General features: G+C 42.0%; 1 protein-coding gene across 3 annotated transcripts in view; it reads left to right on the top strand.

Moving 5' to 3' along the window:
• ehmt2 (euchromatic histone-lysine N-methyltransferase 2) overlaps positions 1-19,967 on the top strand; it is a 40,921-nt gene that overhangs the window by 12,925 nt on the left and 8,029 nt on the right. For 2 of the 3 annotated variants that reach the window (XM_067425622.1, XM_067425623.1), the window contains exons 12-26: positions 314-457; positions 1,650-1,957; positions 9,062-9,301; positions 10,001-10,083; positions 10,354-10,460; positions 10,591-10,713; positions 12,538-12,639; positions 12,755-12,859; positions 13,183-13,337; positions 14,210-14,377; positions 15,819-15,981; positions 16,275-16,352; positions 16,447-16,562; positions 18,530-18,616; positions 18,718-18,796. In XM_067425622.1, coding sequence (XP_067281723.1) covers positions 314-457; positions 1,650-1,957; positions 9,062-9,301; positions 10,001-10,083; positions 10,354-10,460; positions 10,591-10,713; positions 12,538-12,639; positions 12,755-12,859; positions 13,183-13,337; positions 14,210-14,377; positions 15,819-15,981; positions 16,275-16,352; positions 16,447-16,562; positions 18,530-18,616; positions 18,718-18,796 — 2,058 coding nt within the window. The remainder of the gene's footprint in view (positions 1-313; positions 458-1,649; positions 1,958-9,061; positions 9,302-10,000; positions 10,084-10,353; positions 10,461-10,590; positions 10,714-12,537; positions 12,640-12,754; positions 12,860-13,182; positions 13,338-14,209; positions 14,378-15,818; positions 15,982-16,274; positions 16,353-16,446; positions 16,563-18,529; positions 18,617-18,717; positions 18,797-19,967) is intronic. The other variant, XM_067425625.1, reaches the window with a different exon arrangement.

Below are 19,967 nucleotides of genomic sequence, written 5' to 3'. Positions count from 1 at the left end.
CCACTAGTGTTATTCACTTCACCTGTCGTAATATTATGCCTGATCGGTGTATATGTGTATATATAGTAAATAACAAAAACTGCAGACTGATGCCTTCAACAAAAGCACATATAATCAATTAACAACCTCACAGTGTGTCTCAAAGTAGGGCTGTCTTTAAGCATTTTTACGTTGTCAATATAAATCAGTTCCCTACGGTGAAAAGGACCGTGCTTGGGTTAAAATTAGGCTTGCTTTGAGTCTGTGCTGCATAGCTAAAGCTGTCCTCCCCTGTCTCTCCGGTGTGGATTGTCCCGTCCCCTGTGTGTTTCAGCTGGTGGGCTGTACCAATGTAATCATGAAGGGGGAGACGATGCGTCCCTCCAGCCGCGTGTCCCTGATGGTGTTGTGTGAGACGCACCGGTCACACATGGTCAAGCATCACTGCTGTCCGGGCTGCGGATACTTCTGCCTCTCCGTGAGTCACCACAGCAGTCGTCTTGCAGGAAAATCTTTCTTTTTTGTTTTACATGTTTGTTTGTTTTTCATACAACAACAGTTCATACATAGTGTTTCACACATATATGTGTGTATATATATATATATACCAACAATTTTGACCACAACTATATATATATAGTTGTGGTCAAAATTGTTTTTATTTAATTAATTAATTAATTTATTTATTTATTTTAACCATTTTTAACTGGTTTAGTTCAGGGATTCCCAAATGTTTTCGTCAGCCAAACCCCTTAAAAAAAACCTAACATATTTAATAAAAAATTTAAATAAATGATAATTTTCTTTCTTTCTTTCTAGATTTTATGATTTATTTATAAATAATTTATTTCTAAATGTATGTATTTTGATTTATTTCAGTTTGTTTCTATAATTATTTATTTCAATATTTATTCATTATAAATTATGCCTTTAAACTGTTTTCTAAACAGTTCCCAAATATCTCCCAAATCCCATTTGACCTAAAATATTTAACAAAAAATAATTAATAAAATATATATTTTTTAACAATTAGCTTTATTTTATTTATTTATTTGTTATTTTTCTATTTTTCTATATTTATATCTATATAATAATTTATTGAGTTACTTATTGTAATTTAATACCTTTAAACTGTTTTCTAAATCCTTTAGTTCAGGGATTCCCAAATGTTTTTTTGTCAGCCAAACCCTTAATGACTGAAAATATTTTATTAAAGCTCTCCTAGAATCTTTTTTATTTCAATAAGGTAACAATATATTTGTTGTGTGTGTATATGTGTGTGTGTTCGTATGTATGTATGTATATATATGCATATATGTATGTATATTATGTATATACACACACACATGTATATATATATATACACACACACACACACACACACACACACACACATATATATATATATATATTATAAATATATATATTATAAATATATTTATAATATATATCAGTTAATGGTCACATGACTATAAATGTTTTATTTTGTTTGTTTTATTTTTTAATTATTTTTTAATGTATTCATTTTAATTTTAAATCAACTCACCAACACCATTTTTAGGGAAAAAAGTCTGAAAGCTCCTCCTCCTCCTCCTCCTCCTCCTCCTCCTCCTCCTCCTCCTCCTCCTCCTCCTCCTCCTCCTCCTCCTCACACTCTGTTCTCGGCACAGGGAACGTTTCTGGAATGTTGTCCGGACGTCCGCATCGCTCACCGCTTCCACCGAGGCTGTGTGTCTGTTCTGGGCAGTGGGCGGAGCCGTGGCGGAGTGGGCGTCGGCCTGCTGTTCTGCCCTCACTGCGGCGAGGATGCGTCCGAGGCACGAGAGGTCACCATTCCCCCTGCAGCGCCCTCTTCAGGCTCCAGTGTGGTCACTGCGAGCGCTTCTTCCACCACGACCACGCCCTCCCTGCTCCCGTCCGCCCTGGCGGCCACATCACGGGTGCTGAACAACGACAAGAAGATAGGAGAGCCCATCAAGTGAGTTTCATGCATATTTATATGATCTCTTCAAAATATATGGGGTGCTTCTCAATAACCCTCCTCGTTTCCTCGCTCCTCCGTCCTCCATCTTATGACCCGGACACCGAACTAGCTCAGCCATCTTGTAGGACATCTGTTGGCAATGCAAAAGTGAAGACCAGGAGAACTTGGGTATATCTTTCGGGCAGGCGTTCCTCTTTATTGAGAAACTCCTGTGCTGTCGGTGGCTGCAGTCATCCAAGTCTAAAGCCCCGTTTCCACCACAGGAACTTTACCCAGGAACTAGGAACTTTGGGTGGTACTTCGTGTGTTTAGACCGCAGGAACCAGGGTATAAATGAAGTTCCGGGTAAATATTTCCCCCTCCAAACGGCCCTGCTCGCGGGGTAGTACTTTTTCAAAGTTCAGGAACTTTCGAGGGCGGGACTTGGGCATTTTTAAAAGTCTTACACGCCGCGCTCATGTTGACAAGAGAGGAAAGTTAATTTTTCTGAGGGGTTAACTTTTTATTTCGTAAGTTATAAGATAATGAAGATAATGTTGGAGTAATGACACAGCGTATATTGCCCCAGGCAGTTTTTTACTTGCGCGCCTGACAGAAGAATTATTATTTTTTCTGAGATGATTATTTAAACAAATAAATAGCTTATAATAACTAAATCCACTAAATCTTTCAATCGGTACACACAAAAATGATTACTGTCCGCTAGGGCTGTCATTTTTAAAAAAAATCTAATTCGAACGGATATCAAATATCAAGCAAGGCATTCGAATATATTCAATTATCTACAACGCCGTCATCTCCAGCAGCTGGAATGTGTTTACGGATGCCATAGCAACTCTCAACGGCCACCAGGACTTATGCGGTTTTATAAAAGCTATTCATTTGTTGTAAAGTGTAATAATCATCTCAGAAAAAATTAATTCTAATGTCAGGCGCAGTTGAAGTAGTTAATGATTGTTTGCTTACATAGGCTTAGGGACAGTGTCATTATGCCAACATTATCTTCATAACTTCTTATGAAATAAAAAGATTATCCCTCAGAAAAATGTATTTTCCTCCCTTGTCAACATGCTTGCTGCATGAGCACGACGTGTGCTCTTCAGTGGGGCGCGCGCTGTTGTCACATAAGGACGCACACTCAAAAGTAATCCGGTCAGGTCATTTACATGGTGAAATGTTTCGTTTGATCGATTCATGATAAGATTTATCCACCCATCTCAAAACGATTACAATTTCATTCAGTTTGGGCATTTTTATTACGATTGAGGTGTTTATATGGAGCATTTTCCTTCAGATTGGACTTTTAAACTGATTACAGTGCTCCATGTAAACGCACCGACAGTAAAAAAAAAAAAAAAAAATTGCGCTACATGGCACTTTAAAAACCGGATAGTTTATTTATAGTTCGATTACGGATATTTCACGTCATCTTCGAATGCATATTCGAATATCGAATAAAAAGTGACAGCCCTTGTCCGTCACTGGCTTGGAGGAACAGTCGCGTGCAGTCCTACGTCACCGGACTAATTTGCCTAATCTTCTCGGAACTTTATCGCGGTCGAAATGCAGACAGCTGCAGGTCTGGGGGGGGAGAAAAGTTCCTGTAAAAAAGTTCCTGGTACAAATTGTTCCGGGTAATTTTGGTGGAAACGGGGCTTAATTCTAAACAGTATACATTGTAATTTATCCACATTTTAGGGGGAGGGATTAAGGGTGCTTTCACATCTCTAGTTCGGTTCATTTGGTCCGAACCAAGGGCAAACAATTATACATTGTTGCATTTTTCAGCTTTTTTGGTTCCTTTTCACACCACACTGATTGCTTTGGTCAGAACCAGTTGAAACGAACCGAAACGCAGGCACGTGACAACATCCACTTCACTCATTGGCTGTGGTGTATTTCCTACACTGCTTTTCGATTGGTCAGAATTTACGTGTGGGAAAATTCCAACAGAAGAGGCAAAGCCAGCAAACTATAAAAACACTATGGAGAGACGACCGCGGGCTGGTTTTATCCCTGGCCATAATCTACTACATTGTGTGTGTTTACCACAGTATGCAAATACATTTCTGAAATGAAGCGCGGATGTGACGTGAAAGCAACGCTCTAATCCACTGCAGATGGTAGGGGTGACCCCTAATAGTCGAAGATCTGATGCATCGATATGCAGGACCGGATTCGACCACTGATCTCATGGTCGAGTCTTCGCGGGTGTTATGAAACGAGGATCATACCATTTTGGCAATATGGGGGCGCTCAATATAAGTGTTATAAAGACGTGTCGCGGCACTGAGCGATCGCCCCTTTAAGGGCACTGAGCTTCGCACCGGACACGCTGCGCCTTTAAAATTCGAACACATACACCGACGGCGGCATTGGACGCCTGTCCGTGGCGATTAAATGTATATTTCCCTCAAATCGTGAATGTACATACTGATTTCACCCTGTGCTACAAGATACACTCATCTGCAGCTCTTCTGTCAGAAGTCGATTCAAAATTGACCTCGCACGTATATAATGTTCACGTCTGCCTGGTGTAGGATAGCCTACCTGAGACCCGGCGCTGAGCTTCAGTCCGGTGTGAGATCCTGAGACCCGGCGCTGAGCTTCAGTCCGGTGTGAGATCCCTGAGACACGGCACTGAGCTTCAGTCCGGTGTGAGATCCTGAGACACGGCGCTGAGCTTCAGTCCGGTGTGAGATCCTGAGACCCGGCGCTGAGCTTCAGTCCGGTGTGAGATCCTGAGACCCGGCGCTGAGCTTCAGTCCGGTGTGAGATCCTGAGACCCGGCGCTGAGCTTCAGTCCGGTGTGAGATCCCTGAGACCCGGCGCTGAGCTTCAGTCCGGTGTGAGATCCTGAGACACGGCGCTGAGCTTCAGTCCGGTGTGAGATCCTGAGACACGGCGCTGAGCTTCAGTCCGGTGTGAGATCCGGAGACACGGCGCTGAGCTTCAGTCCGGTGTGAGATCCGGAGACACGGCGCTGAGCTTCAGTCCGGTGTGAGATCCGGAGACACGGCGCTGAGCTTCAGTCCGGTGTGAGATCCTGAGACACGGCGCTGAGCTTCAGTCTGATGTGAGATCCTGAGACACGGCGCTGAGCTTCAGTCCGGTGTGAGATCATGAGACACGGCGCTGAGCTTCAGTCCGGTGTGCGATCCTGAGACACGGTGCTGAGCTTCAGTCCGGTGTGAGATCCTGAGACACGGCGCTGAGCTTCAGTCCGGTGTGCGATCCTGAGACACGGCGCTGAGCTTCAGTCCGGTGTGCGATCCTGAGACACGGCGCTGAGCTTCAGTCTGATGTGAGATCCTGAGACACGGCGCTGAGCTTCAGTCCGGTGTGAGATCATGAGACACGGCGCTGAGCTTCAGTCCGGTGTGCGATCCTGAGACACGGTGCTGAGCTTCAGTCCGGTGTGAGATCCTGAGACACGGTGCTGAGCTTCAGTCCGGTGTGAGATCCGGAGACACGGCGCTGAGCTTCAGTCCGGTGTGCGATCCTGAGACACGGTGCTGAGCTTCAGTCCGGTGTGAGATCATGAGACACGGCGCTGAGCTTCAGTCCGGTGTGCGATCCTGAGACACGGTGCTGAGCTTCAGTCCGGTGTGCGATCCTAAGACACGGCGCTGAGCTTCAGTCCGGTGTGCGATCCTGAGACACGGCGCTGAGCTTCAGTCCGGTGTGCGACCCCCTTTAGGCTCAATCGGCTTAAGAACGTGCATATAAACGCACTCAAAGTGTTCTTTTCCTCTCTAGGCAGGTATTTTTTTAGGTTTATTTATCAAAATGTTCTTTTATATATATGTGTGATGTTCTGTTTCGATCGCGGCTTTTAAATGTTATGAGAGAACGGTTAATTTACGAATGTGTAGTGTATAGTTTTGATCACTTTATTAAAAGTGGTGGCTGTGTGCCATCTGTAAAGTAAAATAAAAATAGTCTTAGCCTCCTGCTGACTAGTGTCCTGCCCTTCCCAACCCGTTTATTTTTTTCCGGTCTATGGTTTACACACACATAGGTGATTCGCGTATCGGTCGACTAATGTCATGCACATAATGTCAGCGCAGCTAACTACAGCAGCTGGTTAAAGGCCCTTTCACACCGGACGCGATTTTGACGCGCAAATGTAATTTTTTGGTTTTATTTTTTGATCAGCTGTTTGTGTAATGAGCGCTTCCACAACAAACGCGAATGTGCTACGGCGGAAAAACGACATTTCTTTTTTCCATTTCGATGTCGATTTTTTTTTTTTACTCTAGCGGCGTCAAAATCGGTTTGAACCAATAAAATACAAGGAAACAAAGGTGACGAAATGTCCATTTGATGTCATGAGCAATTCACTCAACATGAACGTTTGCCAGGTATGGCATATCTCATGAGATTACAGCTGTAGGTCTAGTCAAAGCTGTGCACCTGCAGCTGTGTTTACAGACAGCAGTAACTTAAGTTAACCTTTTTTAAATTGTTTAATCTTTTTCTAATCCTTATGTCTGCGATTATGGAAAGTGAATGTGTTGCCATCTGTATGTCTGTCGTGCTTAAATGTTTACATTGTGACTCAACTGAAAACAGTCCTGATCGATTGATTCCTGAAGTGCGCGGTTTGTCTCGTCAGATGCGCTGCTGTCTCGGGATGAGATCCTCAAATTGTCCCACAGACTTAAGAAAGTAATGGCAGAACCGGCCATGATAAAGTTTTAGCTCCTGTACATGATTAGCATCCTCCCCTTCAGACTCTCTGTTGACTGGGTGCACCTGAAACCTTCTTTTCGGTCTTTTAAATAAAACGGAAAGCTCGTCTTCACTGTCCATGTTTTCTCAGCTGACACAGCGAATGTTTTGGACTGTTGGAGCTCTGAAACTTCACAAATTCGCAAAATATTCGCTTATTCGCTTTGCTTTTTTGTTAAGTGTCCGGTGTGAAAGGACCAAAAATGATCAGTACTTTTGCATTTGGTTCTGTTCGAGATCGGATCACGTTCTCACCACAAACGGACTCTCACTCCACAGTTCGTTCGAAAGCGTACCGAGATCATCTCTTCGAGGAGGTCTCGGTTCGCTTGTTTGGTGCGATTTTGGTGCGCACCCGAGTGCGATTGCTGCTTTCACACCTGACCAAACGAACTGCACCAAAGCGGGAAACGAACTCTAGTACGATTCAACCGAACTAAATCAGGCAAGTGTGAACGCACCCTTATACAGTAGAGGAGGAGACAGTCTAAACAAAGGAATGCAAACCACATACCACATACATTTCAGAGTCACCAGTCCTAATCCTATCAGCATAACAGTGCCAATCAGACGCAGATGCAAATCTAATCACTCTGACAATGTTTCTTAAGCCCCGTTTCCACCAAAATTACCCGAACTTAATTTGTACCAGGAACTTTTTTACAGGAACTTTTCTCCCCCCAGACCTGCAGCTGTCTGCATTTCCACCGCTAAATAAAGTTCTGTGAAGATTAGGCAGATTAGTCCGGTGATGTAGGACTGCGCGCGACTGCTCCTCCAAGTCAGTGATGGACAGTAATCATTTTTGCGTGTACCGATTGTAAGATTTAGTGAACTGTTTACATAAGTCGTTATCTAAACCGATCTGGTGTTTACATGTGATGACTTTCAATCGCAATCATTTTGTCACATGCAGTTTGTCTGCCGCATCAAAAATGTCAACGCTGTTTTCTCCAGCAGCTGGAGTGTGTTAAAGTGTAATAATCATCTCAGGAAAAAAAAATCTTCTGTCAGGCGCAGTTAAAGTAAAAACTGCCCGGGGCAATATACGCTGTGTCATTACTCCAACATTATCTTCATAACTTACGGAATAAAAGATTTAGAAAAAATTAGCTTTCCTCTCTTGTCAACATGAGTGCGGCGCGCGCTGTCACGTCATGTAAGGACACACACTTAAAAGTAATCGGTCAGGTCGTTTACATGGTGAAAAAAAATTAATAACGAGTATGGAAGAGATTTAAGCTGTGCTGCTTTTGCTGGTTATGTGTAAAGAGGTGCAGATGCAGATTCTGATTCAGATTCTTCAGATTCTTATGCAGATTCAGCAGCATGCAGCATATTCAGAAAGCTTGTAAAGCTAGATTTAAAATGACAATGTATATTATTATCAGCTATTACAGACACTGAACGTGAGATGGCTGAGACGAACGCGCGCCATCAGACAGAGAGCAAGACTGATATTTACTGAAAGAGACCGAACCTCGCAAAAGACTTTTAAAAATGCCAGTTGAAATAAAAGGCTGCGTGAGCTCAACCAATCAGCATGTTCAGCGCCCAAGTCCCGCCCTCAAAAGTTCCTGAACTTTGAAAAAGTACTACCTCGAGAGCAGGGCCGTTTGGAGGGGGAAATATTTACCCGGAACTTCATTTAGACCCTGCGGTCGAAACACACCGAGTACCACCCAAAGTTCCTGGTTCCTGGGTAAAGTTCCTGTGGTGGAAACAGGAAGTGTTTCCACCATCTGGCTTTATAGATCAGGAAGTGATTCTTGTTTTTTAAATGTTTAGATGTTTGGACTAGAAACAAGACAATAATACTAAGTAAGAAATGCATTTTTGCAGTGCAGTTGCAGAATTAAGCACAAGTGAAAGAAACAAACTGTAATACGATACAACAAATAAAACGCAGTTAATGACTGGCAATAATTCGTGGTTCATAATAACTGGGACCATATTAAATAAAATATGGACAAATGTGGTGTTTTGTGGAGGTTGAAGCTTATGATATAAATTGTTATCTCTAATGTTCAAGAATCCCGACTAAATCCAGCGGTGCTCTCATCATTTACAGACGCCGCTTTAAAGTGACGTTAAAGGGAGCGAGGATATTTCTTTTCACATCATTCAATTCCTCCGCCCTCTCGTCTTTTCCTCTCGTCCTGAAGGGGTGGAGCTAAGGCGTGAGGAAAGGAAACGAGGACGCACAAATAGGGATTGGGAAGCACCCATGATCTCTTTCTTTTCCTCTGTATTCTCCCAGTTTTTTGTTCTCTGATTGAAATTGAAGTTTTGCGAATAAGAAAAAAGGTTTGTTCACTTCGCTAATGAACAAATATTGGATTGAAAACTGTTTGTTTTACGCAGTGCAAGGATGCGCTGTCGTGGAGATGTAAGAAATGGGGCGGAGCTGCAACCTCAGCCGGCCAATGACACTGCAGGAGGGGGCGGGGAGGAGGATGTGGTTGCCCTTGGCGACGGTGGAGTGGACAGTGTGGGACCGTCGCTCGTCCTTCCCAATGGGAAGCCAGTCTGTCCCAGCGCACTTCCGCCCGGAGACAGGAGGGCGGCGCTACAGAGAGCCATTCTCACACAGGACACAGAGAGGTGGACACATTCACACCTTACATATTATATTATATTCATTTAAATATTTATTATAGATATTTTATATATATATATATATATATATATATATATGTGATAATGAATATGTTTTTTATAATTAAATGTAAATTAAATATTGTTAATATAAAGATATTTCAGTCTAAACAAATGAAGAAATACATAATTTTACAAAATTTAAATAACATTATATAACACATTTTTTATAAATAAAATCCAATTGAAATACTTAGTAATAATTAAATCAAACAAAAATAAAACGCATAATTTTAAAATTCTAAATATTCAAAATAAATCAATAACAATGAATAAAACTATAAACATGCAAAATTAAAATACATAATTTTAATATAAGAAATCAAAATAAAACAATGTAATAATTAATGCAAAGTTAAGATATATCTTTTTAATATAAAAACAATAAAAATAAAATAGCAGGTAACAGGTGTTTTTAAATCATAAAAAATACAAAATTAAAGTGTATAATTAAAAAAAACAATTGAAATAAAATACTTAGTAATAATTAATTACATTATAGAAATGCATAGTTTTAAATAAGAAATCAAAATAAAACTTTGGAATAATGAATTCAGTTATACTTATTCAAAATATATTGTGCAGAATGTGTGCCACTCTGATGTCATTGTCATGTGATCTGTTTGGCTCTCTCTGGTTGGTCAGGAGGAAGAAGCTGCGGTTTCATCCCCGTCAGCTCTATCCTGCAGCCAAACAGGGCGAAGCTCAGCGGGTTCTGCTCATGCTCAGTACGTACCTGTGTCTCGTGTTCATCACACACACACACACACACACACACACACACACACACACACACACACACACACACACACAAGTAGTGTTTCCATGTTTTATGGGAACTTGCCATAGGCGGAATGGATTTTATACTGTACAAACGTATTTTCTATCCCCCTACACTGCCCCTGCCCCTAAACCTACCCATAACACACACACACACACACACACACACCTGTCCAGCTTCACAGCAGCAGAGCTGATGTTGTCTCTGTGTCTGTCAGTGGAGGGCATCGACCCGTCGTATCAGTCGGACTCTCAGAACCGACGCTGCGCTCTTCACGCGGCCGCTCAGAGAGGACTGCTGGAGGTGTGTTACCTGCTTGTACAGGTGAGCTCACACACACACACACACACACACACACACACACACACACTTCAGTCACGGAGTTCTGGGCTTGTCTCGGTTTGAATCTGAGGAACATTTCCATTTAAATTCCTGCTTTTGTGGCTGATTTTAGGCGGGCGCTAAGGTGGACGCCCAAGACAAGACCCTGCGGACGCCTCTGTTAGAGGCCATCGTGAACAATCATGTGGAGGTGGTGAAATACCTGATCCAGAGTGGAGCCTGCGTCTATCATGCAGTGAGAAACACACACACACACACACACACACACACACACACACACACACACCTGATCCAGAGCGGAGCCTGCGTCTATCATGCAGTGAGAAACACACACTCACACACACCTGATCCAGAGCGGAGCCTGCGTCTATCATGCAGTGAGAAACACACACTCACACACACCTGATCCAGAGCGGAGCCTGCGTCTATCATGCAGTGAGAAACACACACACTCACACACACCTGATCCAGAGCGGAGCCTGCGTCTATCATGCAGTGAGAAACACACACGCACACACACACACACACACACACACTCACACACACCTGATCCAGAGCGGAGCCTGCGTCTATCATGCAGTGAGAAACACACACACACACACACACACACACACACACACACACACACTCACACACACCTGATCCAGAGCGGAGCCTGCGTCTATCATGCAGTGAGAAACACACACACACACACACACACACACACACACACACACACACACACACACACTCACACACACCTGATCCAGAGCGGAGCCTGCGTCTATCATGCAGTGAGAAACACACACACACACACACACACACACACACACTCACACACACCTGATCCAGAGCGGAGCCTGCGTCTATCATGCAGTGAGAAACACACACACACACACACACACACACACTCACACACACCTGATCCAGAGCGGAGCCTGCGTCTATCATGCAGTGAGAAACACACACACACACACACTTCTGATCCAGAGCGGAGCCTGCATCTATCATGCAGTGAGAAACACACACACACACCTCTGATCCAGAGCGGAGCCTGCGTCTATCATGCAGTGAGACACACACACACACACACACACACACACACACACACACACACACACACACACACACTTCTGATCCAGAGCGGAGCCTGCATCTATCATGCAGTGAGAAACACACGCACACACCTCTGATCCAGAGCGGAGCCTGCGTCTATCATGCAGTGAGACACACACACACACACACACACACACTTCTGATCCAGAGCGGAGCCTGCATCTATCATGCAGTGAGAAACACACACACACACTTCTGATCCAGAGCGGAGCCTGCGTCTATCATGCAGTGAGAAACACACACACACACCTCTGATCCAGAGCGGAGCCTGCGTCTATCATGCAGTGAGACACACACACACACACACACACACACACACACACACACACACACACACACACACACACACACACACACACACACACACACTTCTGATCCAGAGCGGAGCCTGCATCTATCATGCAGTGAGAAACACACACACACACCTCTGATCCAGAGCGGAGCCTGCGTCTATCATGCAGTGAGACACACACACACACACACACACACACACACACACACACACACACACACACACACACACACACACACACACACACACACACACACACACACACTTCTGATCCAGAGCGGAGCCTGCATCTATCATGCAGTGAGAAACAAACACACACAAACACACACACACTTCTGATCCAGAGCAGAGCCTGCGTCTATCATGCAGTGAGAAACACACACACACACACACACACACACACACACACACACACACACACACACAAACACACACACACACCTGATCCAGAGCGGAGCCTGTGTCTTTTTGTCCTTTTTATAATTATTTTTAAATGTTTATATAGTTTTGAAAACGTTTTCTTGGTAAGTGGCTGAAATAAAACAAGTCAAAAAACTTTATTTCAGTTAATGTTTATATTATTAAGTAAAGAAATGTCAAAAGGTGTGCATGTGATCAGTGCATGCATGAGTCAGACCCATGACTTGTGTGTGTGTGTGTGTGTGTGTTCAGGAAGAGGACGGCTCCACCGGCCTCCATCACGCTGCTAAACTGGGGAACCTGGAGGTGGTGCTGCTGCTGCTGAGCACTGGACAGGTGGATCTGAACGCACAGGTGTGTATGAGCGAATGAACGCACAGGTGTGTGTGTGAGCCCACAGGTGAGTGCACGGGTGTGTGTGTGGGAGTGTACAGGTGTGTGTGCATCTGACGTCAGCTCTGTGTTTCAGGACAGCGGCGGCTGGACGCCTGTCATCTGGGCCGCGGAGCACCGGCACATAGACGTGATCCGAGCGCTGCTCAACAGAGGGGCCGACGTCACGCTCCGGGACAAGGTCTGTCTCACAAATGACAAAAGCACATCTCTCATACACACACACACACACACACTGCCCCTACCCCTGCCTCTAAACCTACCCATCACAGGAAACATTCTGCATTTTTACTTTCTAAAAAAACGATGATTTATAAGCCTTTTGAAAAGTGGGGTCATGGGTAATGTCCTCATATTTCACCCTCTCCTGTAATACCTGTGTCATACCCATGGCATTATACACATCTGTGTCCTGATATTTCACAAAAACAAACCCAAACAATCTTTTATGATGCGATTAATTGGTTTGACGTTGATTGTGAGTGTGTGTCCCTCTGTGTGCAGGAGATGAACGTTTGCCTGCACTGGGCGTCGTTCGCGGGCAGCGCTGAGATCGCGGAGCTGGTTCTGAACGCCGGCTGTCCTCTGTCATCGGTCAACCTGCACGGAGACACACCGCTGCACATCGCCGCGCGCGAGAGCTTCACAGACTGCGTCACGTGAGTCTCTCTCTCTCACACACACACACACACACACACACACACACACACACACACACACACACACACACACATGTTTTTGTGAATTGTAGGGACATTCCATAGGTAAAATGGTTTTTATTCCTTACAAGCCGTATTTTCTATCCCCTTACTCTGCCCCTGCCCCTAAACCTACCCATCACACACACACACACACACACACACACACACACACACACACACACTGCCACTGCCCCTGCCTCTAAACCTACCCATCACACACACACACACTGCCACTGCCCTTGCCTTTAAACCTACCCATAACACACACACACACACACTGCCACTGCCTCTAAACCTACCCATCACACACAGACACACACACACATACAGCACCTGCCACTGCCCCTAAACCTACCCATAGCGCAGACACACACACACACACACACAGCCCATAAACCTACCCATAGCACACACACACACACACACACAGCCCCTAAACCTACCCATAGCGCAGACACACACACACACACACACACACACAGCCCCTAAACCTACCCATAGCGCAGACACACACACACACACACTGCCCCTAAACCTACCCATCACAGGAAACATTCTGCATTTTTCCTTTCTCAAAAAACTCCTGTGTGATTTATAAGCCTTTTGTAAAGTGGGGCCATGGGTAATGTCCTCATATTTCACCCTCTCCTGTAATACCTGTGTCACACCCATGGCATTATACACATTTGTGTCCTGATATTTCACAAAAACAAGAACACACACACACACACACACACACACACACACACACACCATGAGAGCCTGTGTCCGGTGTGGTGCTCATCTCACACTCTTGTGTGTGTGTGTGTGTGTGTGTGTGTGTGTTTCAGGCTGTTTCTGTCACGCGGCGCTGATATTGATATCGTGAATAAAGAGGGCGATACACCGCTCTCTCTCGCCCGCGCTGACACGCCGGTCTGGGTGGCGCTGCAGATCAACAGGAAGCTGCGGCGGGGGATAGCCAATCGCATCGTGCGGACCGAGAGGATCATATGCAGGTCAGTTTGTGTGTGTGTGTGCGTCGTCTAGCCTGACAAGCCAGAGCCACATCAAGATGTTTGGTCTGGAAACTCTCCATTGACGGCTCAATCCGAGGGGCGGATAAACGGCTGTCTGTCAAACTCCCTCGGCTGTCGCTACACCAAACCAGAGCAACGAAGGTGAAGCAGAGCTCGCTGACAGATTAAACATTCGCCGTTTCCGGTCGGCTAAACTCTGAACACATCTTCCCTTCTTAAGAATGACTTCAGTGCCGTTCTTTGTTCTTTTCTCAGAGAAAAGCTTAACTCCAAGTCTTCCAGAGTCGCGGTCAGATTTGTAGGCTATATGTCATCAGGACTGAGAACGAAACGGGAAACACACACTGGGATTTTAGATACGTTTTAAATCGTTGTTTGAGCTCCTCTAGTGCTAATCATCTGTCACAATATACAGTAGTTCATAAACGATCTGCTGGTTCTTCTTTTAGCCACTACGCTCCAAATATTTAGAATTGTCTTCCTAATGAAGTGAAAGAGGCTCCAAACATTCATCTTTTTAAAAAGCAGGTTAAAAAAAATATCTCTTTAAAGTTGCTAATCAGAATTATAAAATGATGTGAAGATTGCTTTATTGATATTGAATTTTGTCTTTTTGTGAATTTGTATTTCCTATTATTTGTTTTATGCTGGGACACACTTTGAGTTGCATTTCATGTATGAAAAGTGCTATACAAATAATTATTTTATATATATATATATATATATATATATATATATATATATAGTGTGATTTGTATACCAGTGTAGGGTTTATTATTTTGAATTAGCTTTTAATATTGTTTTTATTATTATTTTACTTTTTTGTTTTAGTAAAGTCATGTGCTTTTGTGATTTTTATTATAAAAAGTCACAGTTAATTATATAATTAATAATAATATAAAAATAGATCAAATATTTTTATCTCATTTATTTCTATTTTAGTTACTTTAGAAGTTATTTGAGTTAGTTATCAAGGAAACATTTCTAATTTTGGTATTATTTATATATGTAATATAGTGTTTAGTTTCTTTTTACATTTTAAATTGTTTTTTTTAATTTTTTAATTTCTTTATTTTTTTTATTAGTTTATACATGGTTATAAGAAATTATATTGTAAAAAAATAATAATAATTAAATAGTTAATAATAAATGTACATTTAGATTTTTTTTAATTAAAGGTAATTTATGTTTAATTTGTTTTATTTTAGTTTTAGTAATTGTAGTACTTCAAGATAAACATTTTAGTTGCCAAGGCAACATTTCTAATGTTCAAGTAAGTTTTTCATCTAATGTAATAATTCTTTTATTTTATTAATATTACTTAGTTTTTAATGATCAAAAAGCTTTTTAAATAGTTTTAGTGTACACTAACAACTGTGTGTGTGCGCGTGTGTGTGTGTGTGTGTGTGTGTGTGTGTAGTGACGTGGCTCAGGGTTACGAGAACGTCCCCATCCCGTGTGTGAACGGTGTGGATGATGAAGGCTGTCCGTCTGACTACAAATACATCGCAGAGAACTGTGAAACATCAGCCATGAACATCGACCGCAACATCACACACCTGCAGGTGCCGCTCAACACTACAGTAAATACACCACACACACACACACACACGCCCTAAAGAATGCAAGAAATAATACACGGTTTCCATAAAAATATGAAGCAGCACAGCTGTTTTCAACATTGATAATAATCATAAATGCTTCTCGAAACTTACCAAGTGCCCAAAGAAAAAGCTTGTTGAAATCACCACATTTTTTAAAGTTGTATGATAATAGAGTATCACTCAGCTCTAATTGTGCTTCTTAAGATTTGTCCTGTGTGTTGACAGCTGTTTTTACAGATGTGTGTGTGTGTATGTGTGTGTGTGTGTTCCAGCACTGCAGCTGCACAGACGATTGTTCCTCCAGTAACTGTCTCTGCGGGCAGCTCAGCATCCGCTGCTGGTACGATAAGGTAAAGCGCAGCTTCATCTCCGTCAGAAGCTCCACACTGACACCTGTATAACAGCTCTCGTGTGTGTGTGTGTGTATGTGTGTGTGTTCTGTAGGATCAGCGTCTCCTTCAGGAGTTCAATAAGATCGAGCCGCCTCTGATCTTCGAGTGTAACATGGCCTGCTCCTGCCACAAAACCTGCAAGAACCGAGTGGTTCAAGCAGGAATCAAGTGAGTTATTTTCAGGATTAATGTGCTGTATTGAAGTGTTTTGCATGTCAAATGAACCTTGGGAAGACGCATTTGCATAAACTGGTCGTTAGAAACACCTGCGGTGCCTTACAAATTCAGGTTTATCAAATTCAAGGCCATAAAAAGTCTTAAATGGTATAAGATTATCATTTGAAGAGGTCTTAAATTTACAGACAAGCCATGAATGGAGAGATGGCTTAGTAAACTTCTAAAGGAGATGTTTAATTAGGGTTGAGCGTTTCAGGGTTAAAATGCAGCGCTGTTGCACATCCAGAGCAGTTCACAGTTAATACTGCGCATTTATGGCAAGGAGTTGTTTATGATCCACTGTTGATGAATTATGACAATTTTTATGTCATACATACCAAGGTAACCGCTAAGTTTTAATTATCGAAAGCTAATTTTAAACGTTTTAGTGTACACTAACAGCAGTGTGAGTGTCTGTGTGTGATTGTGTTCGGGATTGTGTTTGTCTGTTTGCTGTGTCTGTTGTGTGCGTGCGTGCTTGTTGTGTGTGTTTGGGTGTGTGTGTTAATAATAATAATTAATAATTCATTACATTTATATAGCGCTTTTCTAGACACCCAAAGCGCTTTACATATAGAAGGGGGGAATCTCCTCAGCCACCACCAATGATGTGTGTGTTGTATGTCTGTATACGTCTGTGTGTGTGTGTGTGTGTCTGTGTGTGATTGTGATTGTGTTTGTCTGTTTGCTGTGTCTGTTGTGTGTGTGTGCGTGCGTGTTGTGTGTGTCTGGGTGCGTGTGTTGTATGTCTGTATACGTGCGTGTGTTGTATGTCTGTATATGTGTGTGTGTGTGTGTGTTGTATGTATGTGTGTGTCTGTGTGTGTGAGTGTGTATTGTGAGTGATTGTTGTGTGTGTGTGTGTGTGTGCGTGTCGTGTTTCTGTTGTGTGTATTTGTGTGTGTCTCTGTCTGCTGTGTGTGTGTGTGTGTGCTTGCGTGTTTTGTGTGTTGTGTTTGTGTTGTGTACACGTTGTGTGTGTGTGTGTGTGTAGTGACGTGGCTCAGGGTTATGAGAGCGTTCCCATCCCGTGTGTGAGCGGTGTGGACTCCTCCTCTCAGAGAGTGAGCGTTCATTCAGCCGGTGGATTGAAGAGAAGCTGATGTGCATTTTGAAAATCTAAACATTAGGAAAAGATTTGTATATAGTATATAGATCATATAGTGAGGATATAGATCATATAGTGAGGATATAGATCATATAGTGAGGATATAGATCATATAGTGAGGATATAGATCATATAGTGAGGATATAGATCATATAGTGAGGATATAGATCATATAGTGAGGATATAGATCATATAGTGAGGATATAGATCATATAGTGAGGATATAGATCATATAGTGAGGATATAGATCATATAGTGAGGATATAGATCATATAGTGAGGATATAGATCATATAGTGAGGATATAGATCATATAGTGAGGATATAGATCATATAGTGAGGATATAGATCATATAGTGAGGATATAGATCATATAGTGAGGATATAGATCATATAGTGAGGATATAGATCATATAGTGAGGATATAGATCATATAGTGAGGATATAGATCATATAGTGAGGATATAGATCATATAGTGAGGATATAGATCATATAGTGAGGATATAGATCATATAGTGAGGATATAGATCATATAGTGACACAGAACATTTACCTTGCTAATTTTTCATCAGAAATGCGACCTATAAAGTCGGAATTACAAGTAAGACATAATAAGACATAATAAGACATAATAAGTATAAATAAGTATTTGAACACCCTGCTATTTTGCAAGTTCTCCCACTTAGAAATCATGGAGGGGTCTGAAATTGTGATAATAGGTGTATATCCACTGTGAGAGACATAATCTAAAATAAAATAGTTCAGAAATCACAAGCGTGTGTATGTGTGTGTGTGTGTGTGTGTGTTTCAGGGTGCGCCTGCAGCTCTACCGCACTGAGAAGATGGGATGGGGCGTCCGAGCGCTTCAAGATATTCCTCAAGGGAGCTTCATCTGCGAGTGAGTTTCTCTCCATTTGTGTTGCCAGTGTGTGTTTTTAAGAGCTCAATGCAAAGCCGCTTTATTTGGCTGTTTGTGCTGTAATGTGTGTGTGTGCGCAGGTATGTTGGCGAGCTGATCTCTGACGCCGAGGCAGACGTGAGGGAGGATGACTCGTACCTGTTTGATCTGGATAATAAGGTGCCGTGACCCTGATCTCAGTCCAGTCTGAGTGACACCATGCAAATTCACTGACACACATTTGCACTGAAACTATTTCCCCCAAACAACACACACGCCTCGACTGCTTGCTTTGTGTATATTGTCGCAAAATTTTACTATATTATCACACCGCTCTCGGTATAATATTGAGTGTGCATGTAGTCAGTCTACTCATGTAAAGCTATAAATGCTGAATAGCTTGTGTTTATAGCCTCACAACATGCAACTATATTATCACTCGGCTCTAATCTGATAAATGCAACTGTAAGACATGAAGATATTATAAACAATAACATCAGGATTTCCCCTAAAGATGCCTTTGGAATAATGTGTATTGTGAAAAGTGCTATAAAGATCATTTTGACTTGAGATTTCCTGACCAAAACCAGCTTTAATGGAAATACAGTATAAAAACACAATCTGTGTACAGCATAAGTAATATTTCATCAGTAATAGACGTTTGAATTCTGTCCTTTCACCAGTGTATTTTTAGTGTTATTTAAATATTATTATTTAATTTATTAATACATTGATTTAGTTTTTTATACTGAATTAACACTGATGCTTGTCTTTTTTTTGATTACACTATTTAAATAATATTACTCAGTATGGAAATTTGTAATTACACAGAACATTTACCTTGCAAATTTTTCATCAGAAATGCGAGATTTAAAGTCAGAATTGAGAGATTTAAAGTCAGAATTGAGAGATATATAGTCAGAATTGAGAGATTTAAAGTCAGAATTGAGAGATATAAAGTCAGAATTGAGAGATTTAAAGTCAGAATTGTGAGATATAAAGTCAGAATTGAGAGATTTAAAGTCAGAATTGAGAGATTTAAAGTCAGAATTGTGAGATATAAAGTCAGAAATGCGAGATTTAAAGTCAGAATTGAGAGATATAAAGTCAGAATTGAGAGATTTAAAGTCAGAATTGAGAGATATAAAGTCAGAATTGAGAGATATAAAGTCAGAATTGAGAGATATAAAGTCAGAATTGTGAGATTTAAAGTCAGAATTGAGAGATATAAAGTCAGAATTGAGAGATTTAAAGTCAGAATTGTGAGATATAAAGTCAGAATTGTGAGATTTAAAGTCAGAATTGTGAGATATAAAGTCAGAATTGTGAGATATAAAGTCAGAATTGTGAG

Source organism: Pseudorasbora parva, chromosome 19 (genome assembly GCF_024679245.1).
Source record: "Pseudorasbora parva isolate DD20220531a chromosome 19, ASM2467924v1, whole genome shotgun sequence".
In the NCBI taxonomy this organism is placed as follows: Eukaryota; Metazoa; Chordata; class Actinopteri; order Cypriniformes; family Gobionidae; genus Pseudorasbora; species Pseudorasbora parva.
The sequence above is the reverse complement of the archived record's forward strand: the minus strand, read 5'-3'. Positions and strand labels throughout refer to the sequence as shown.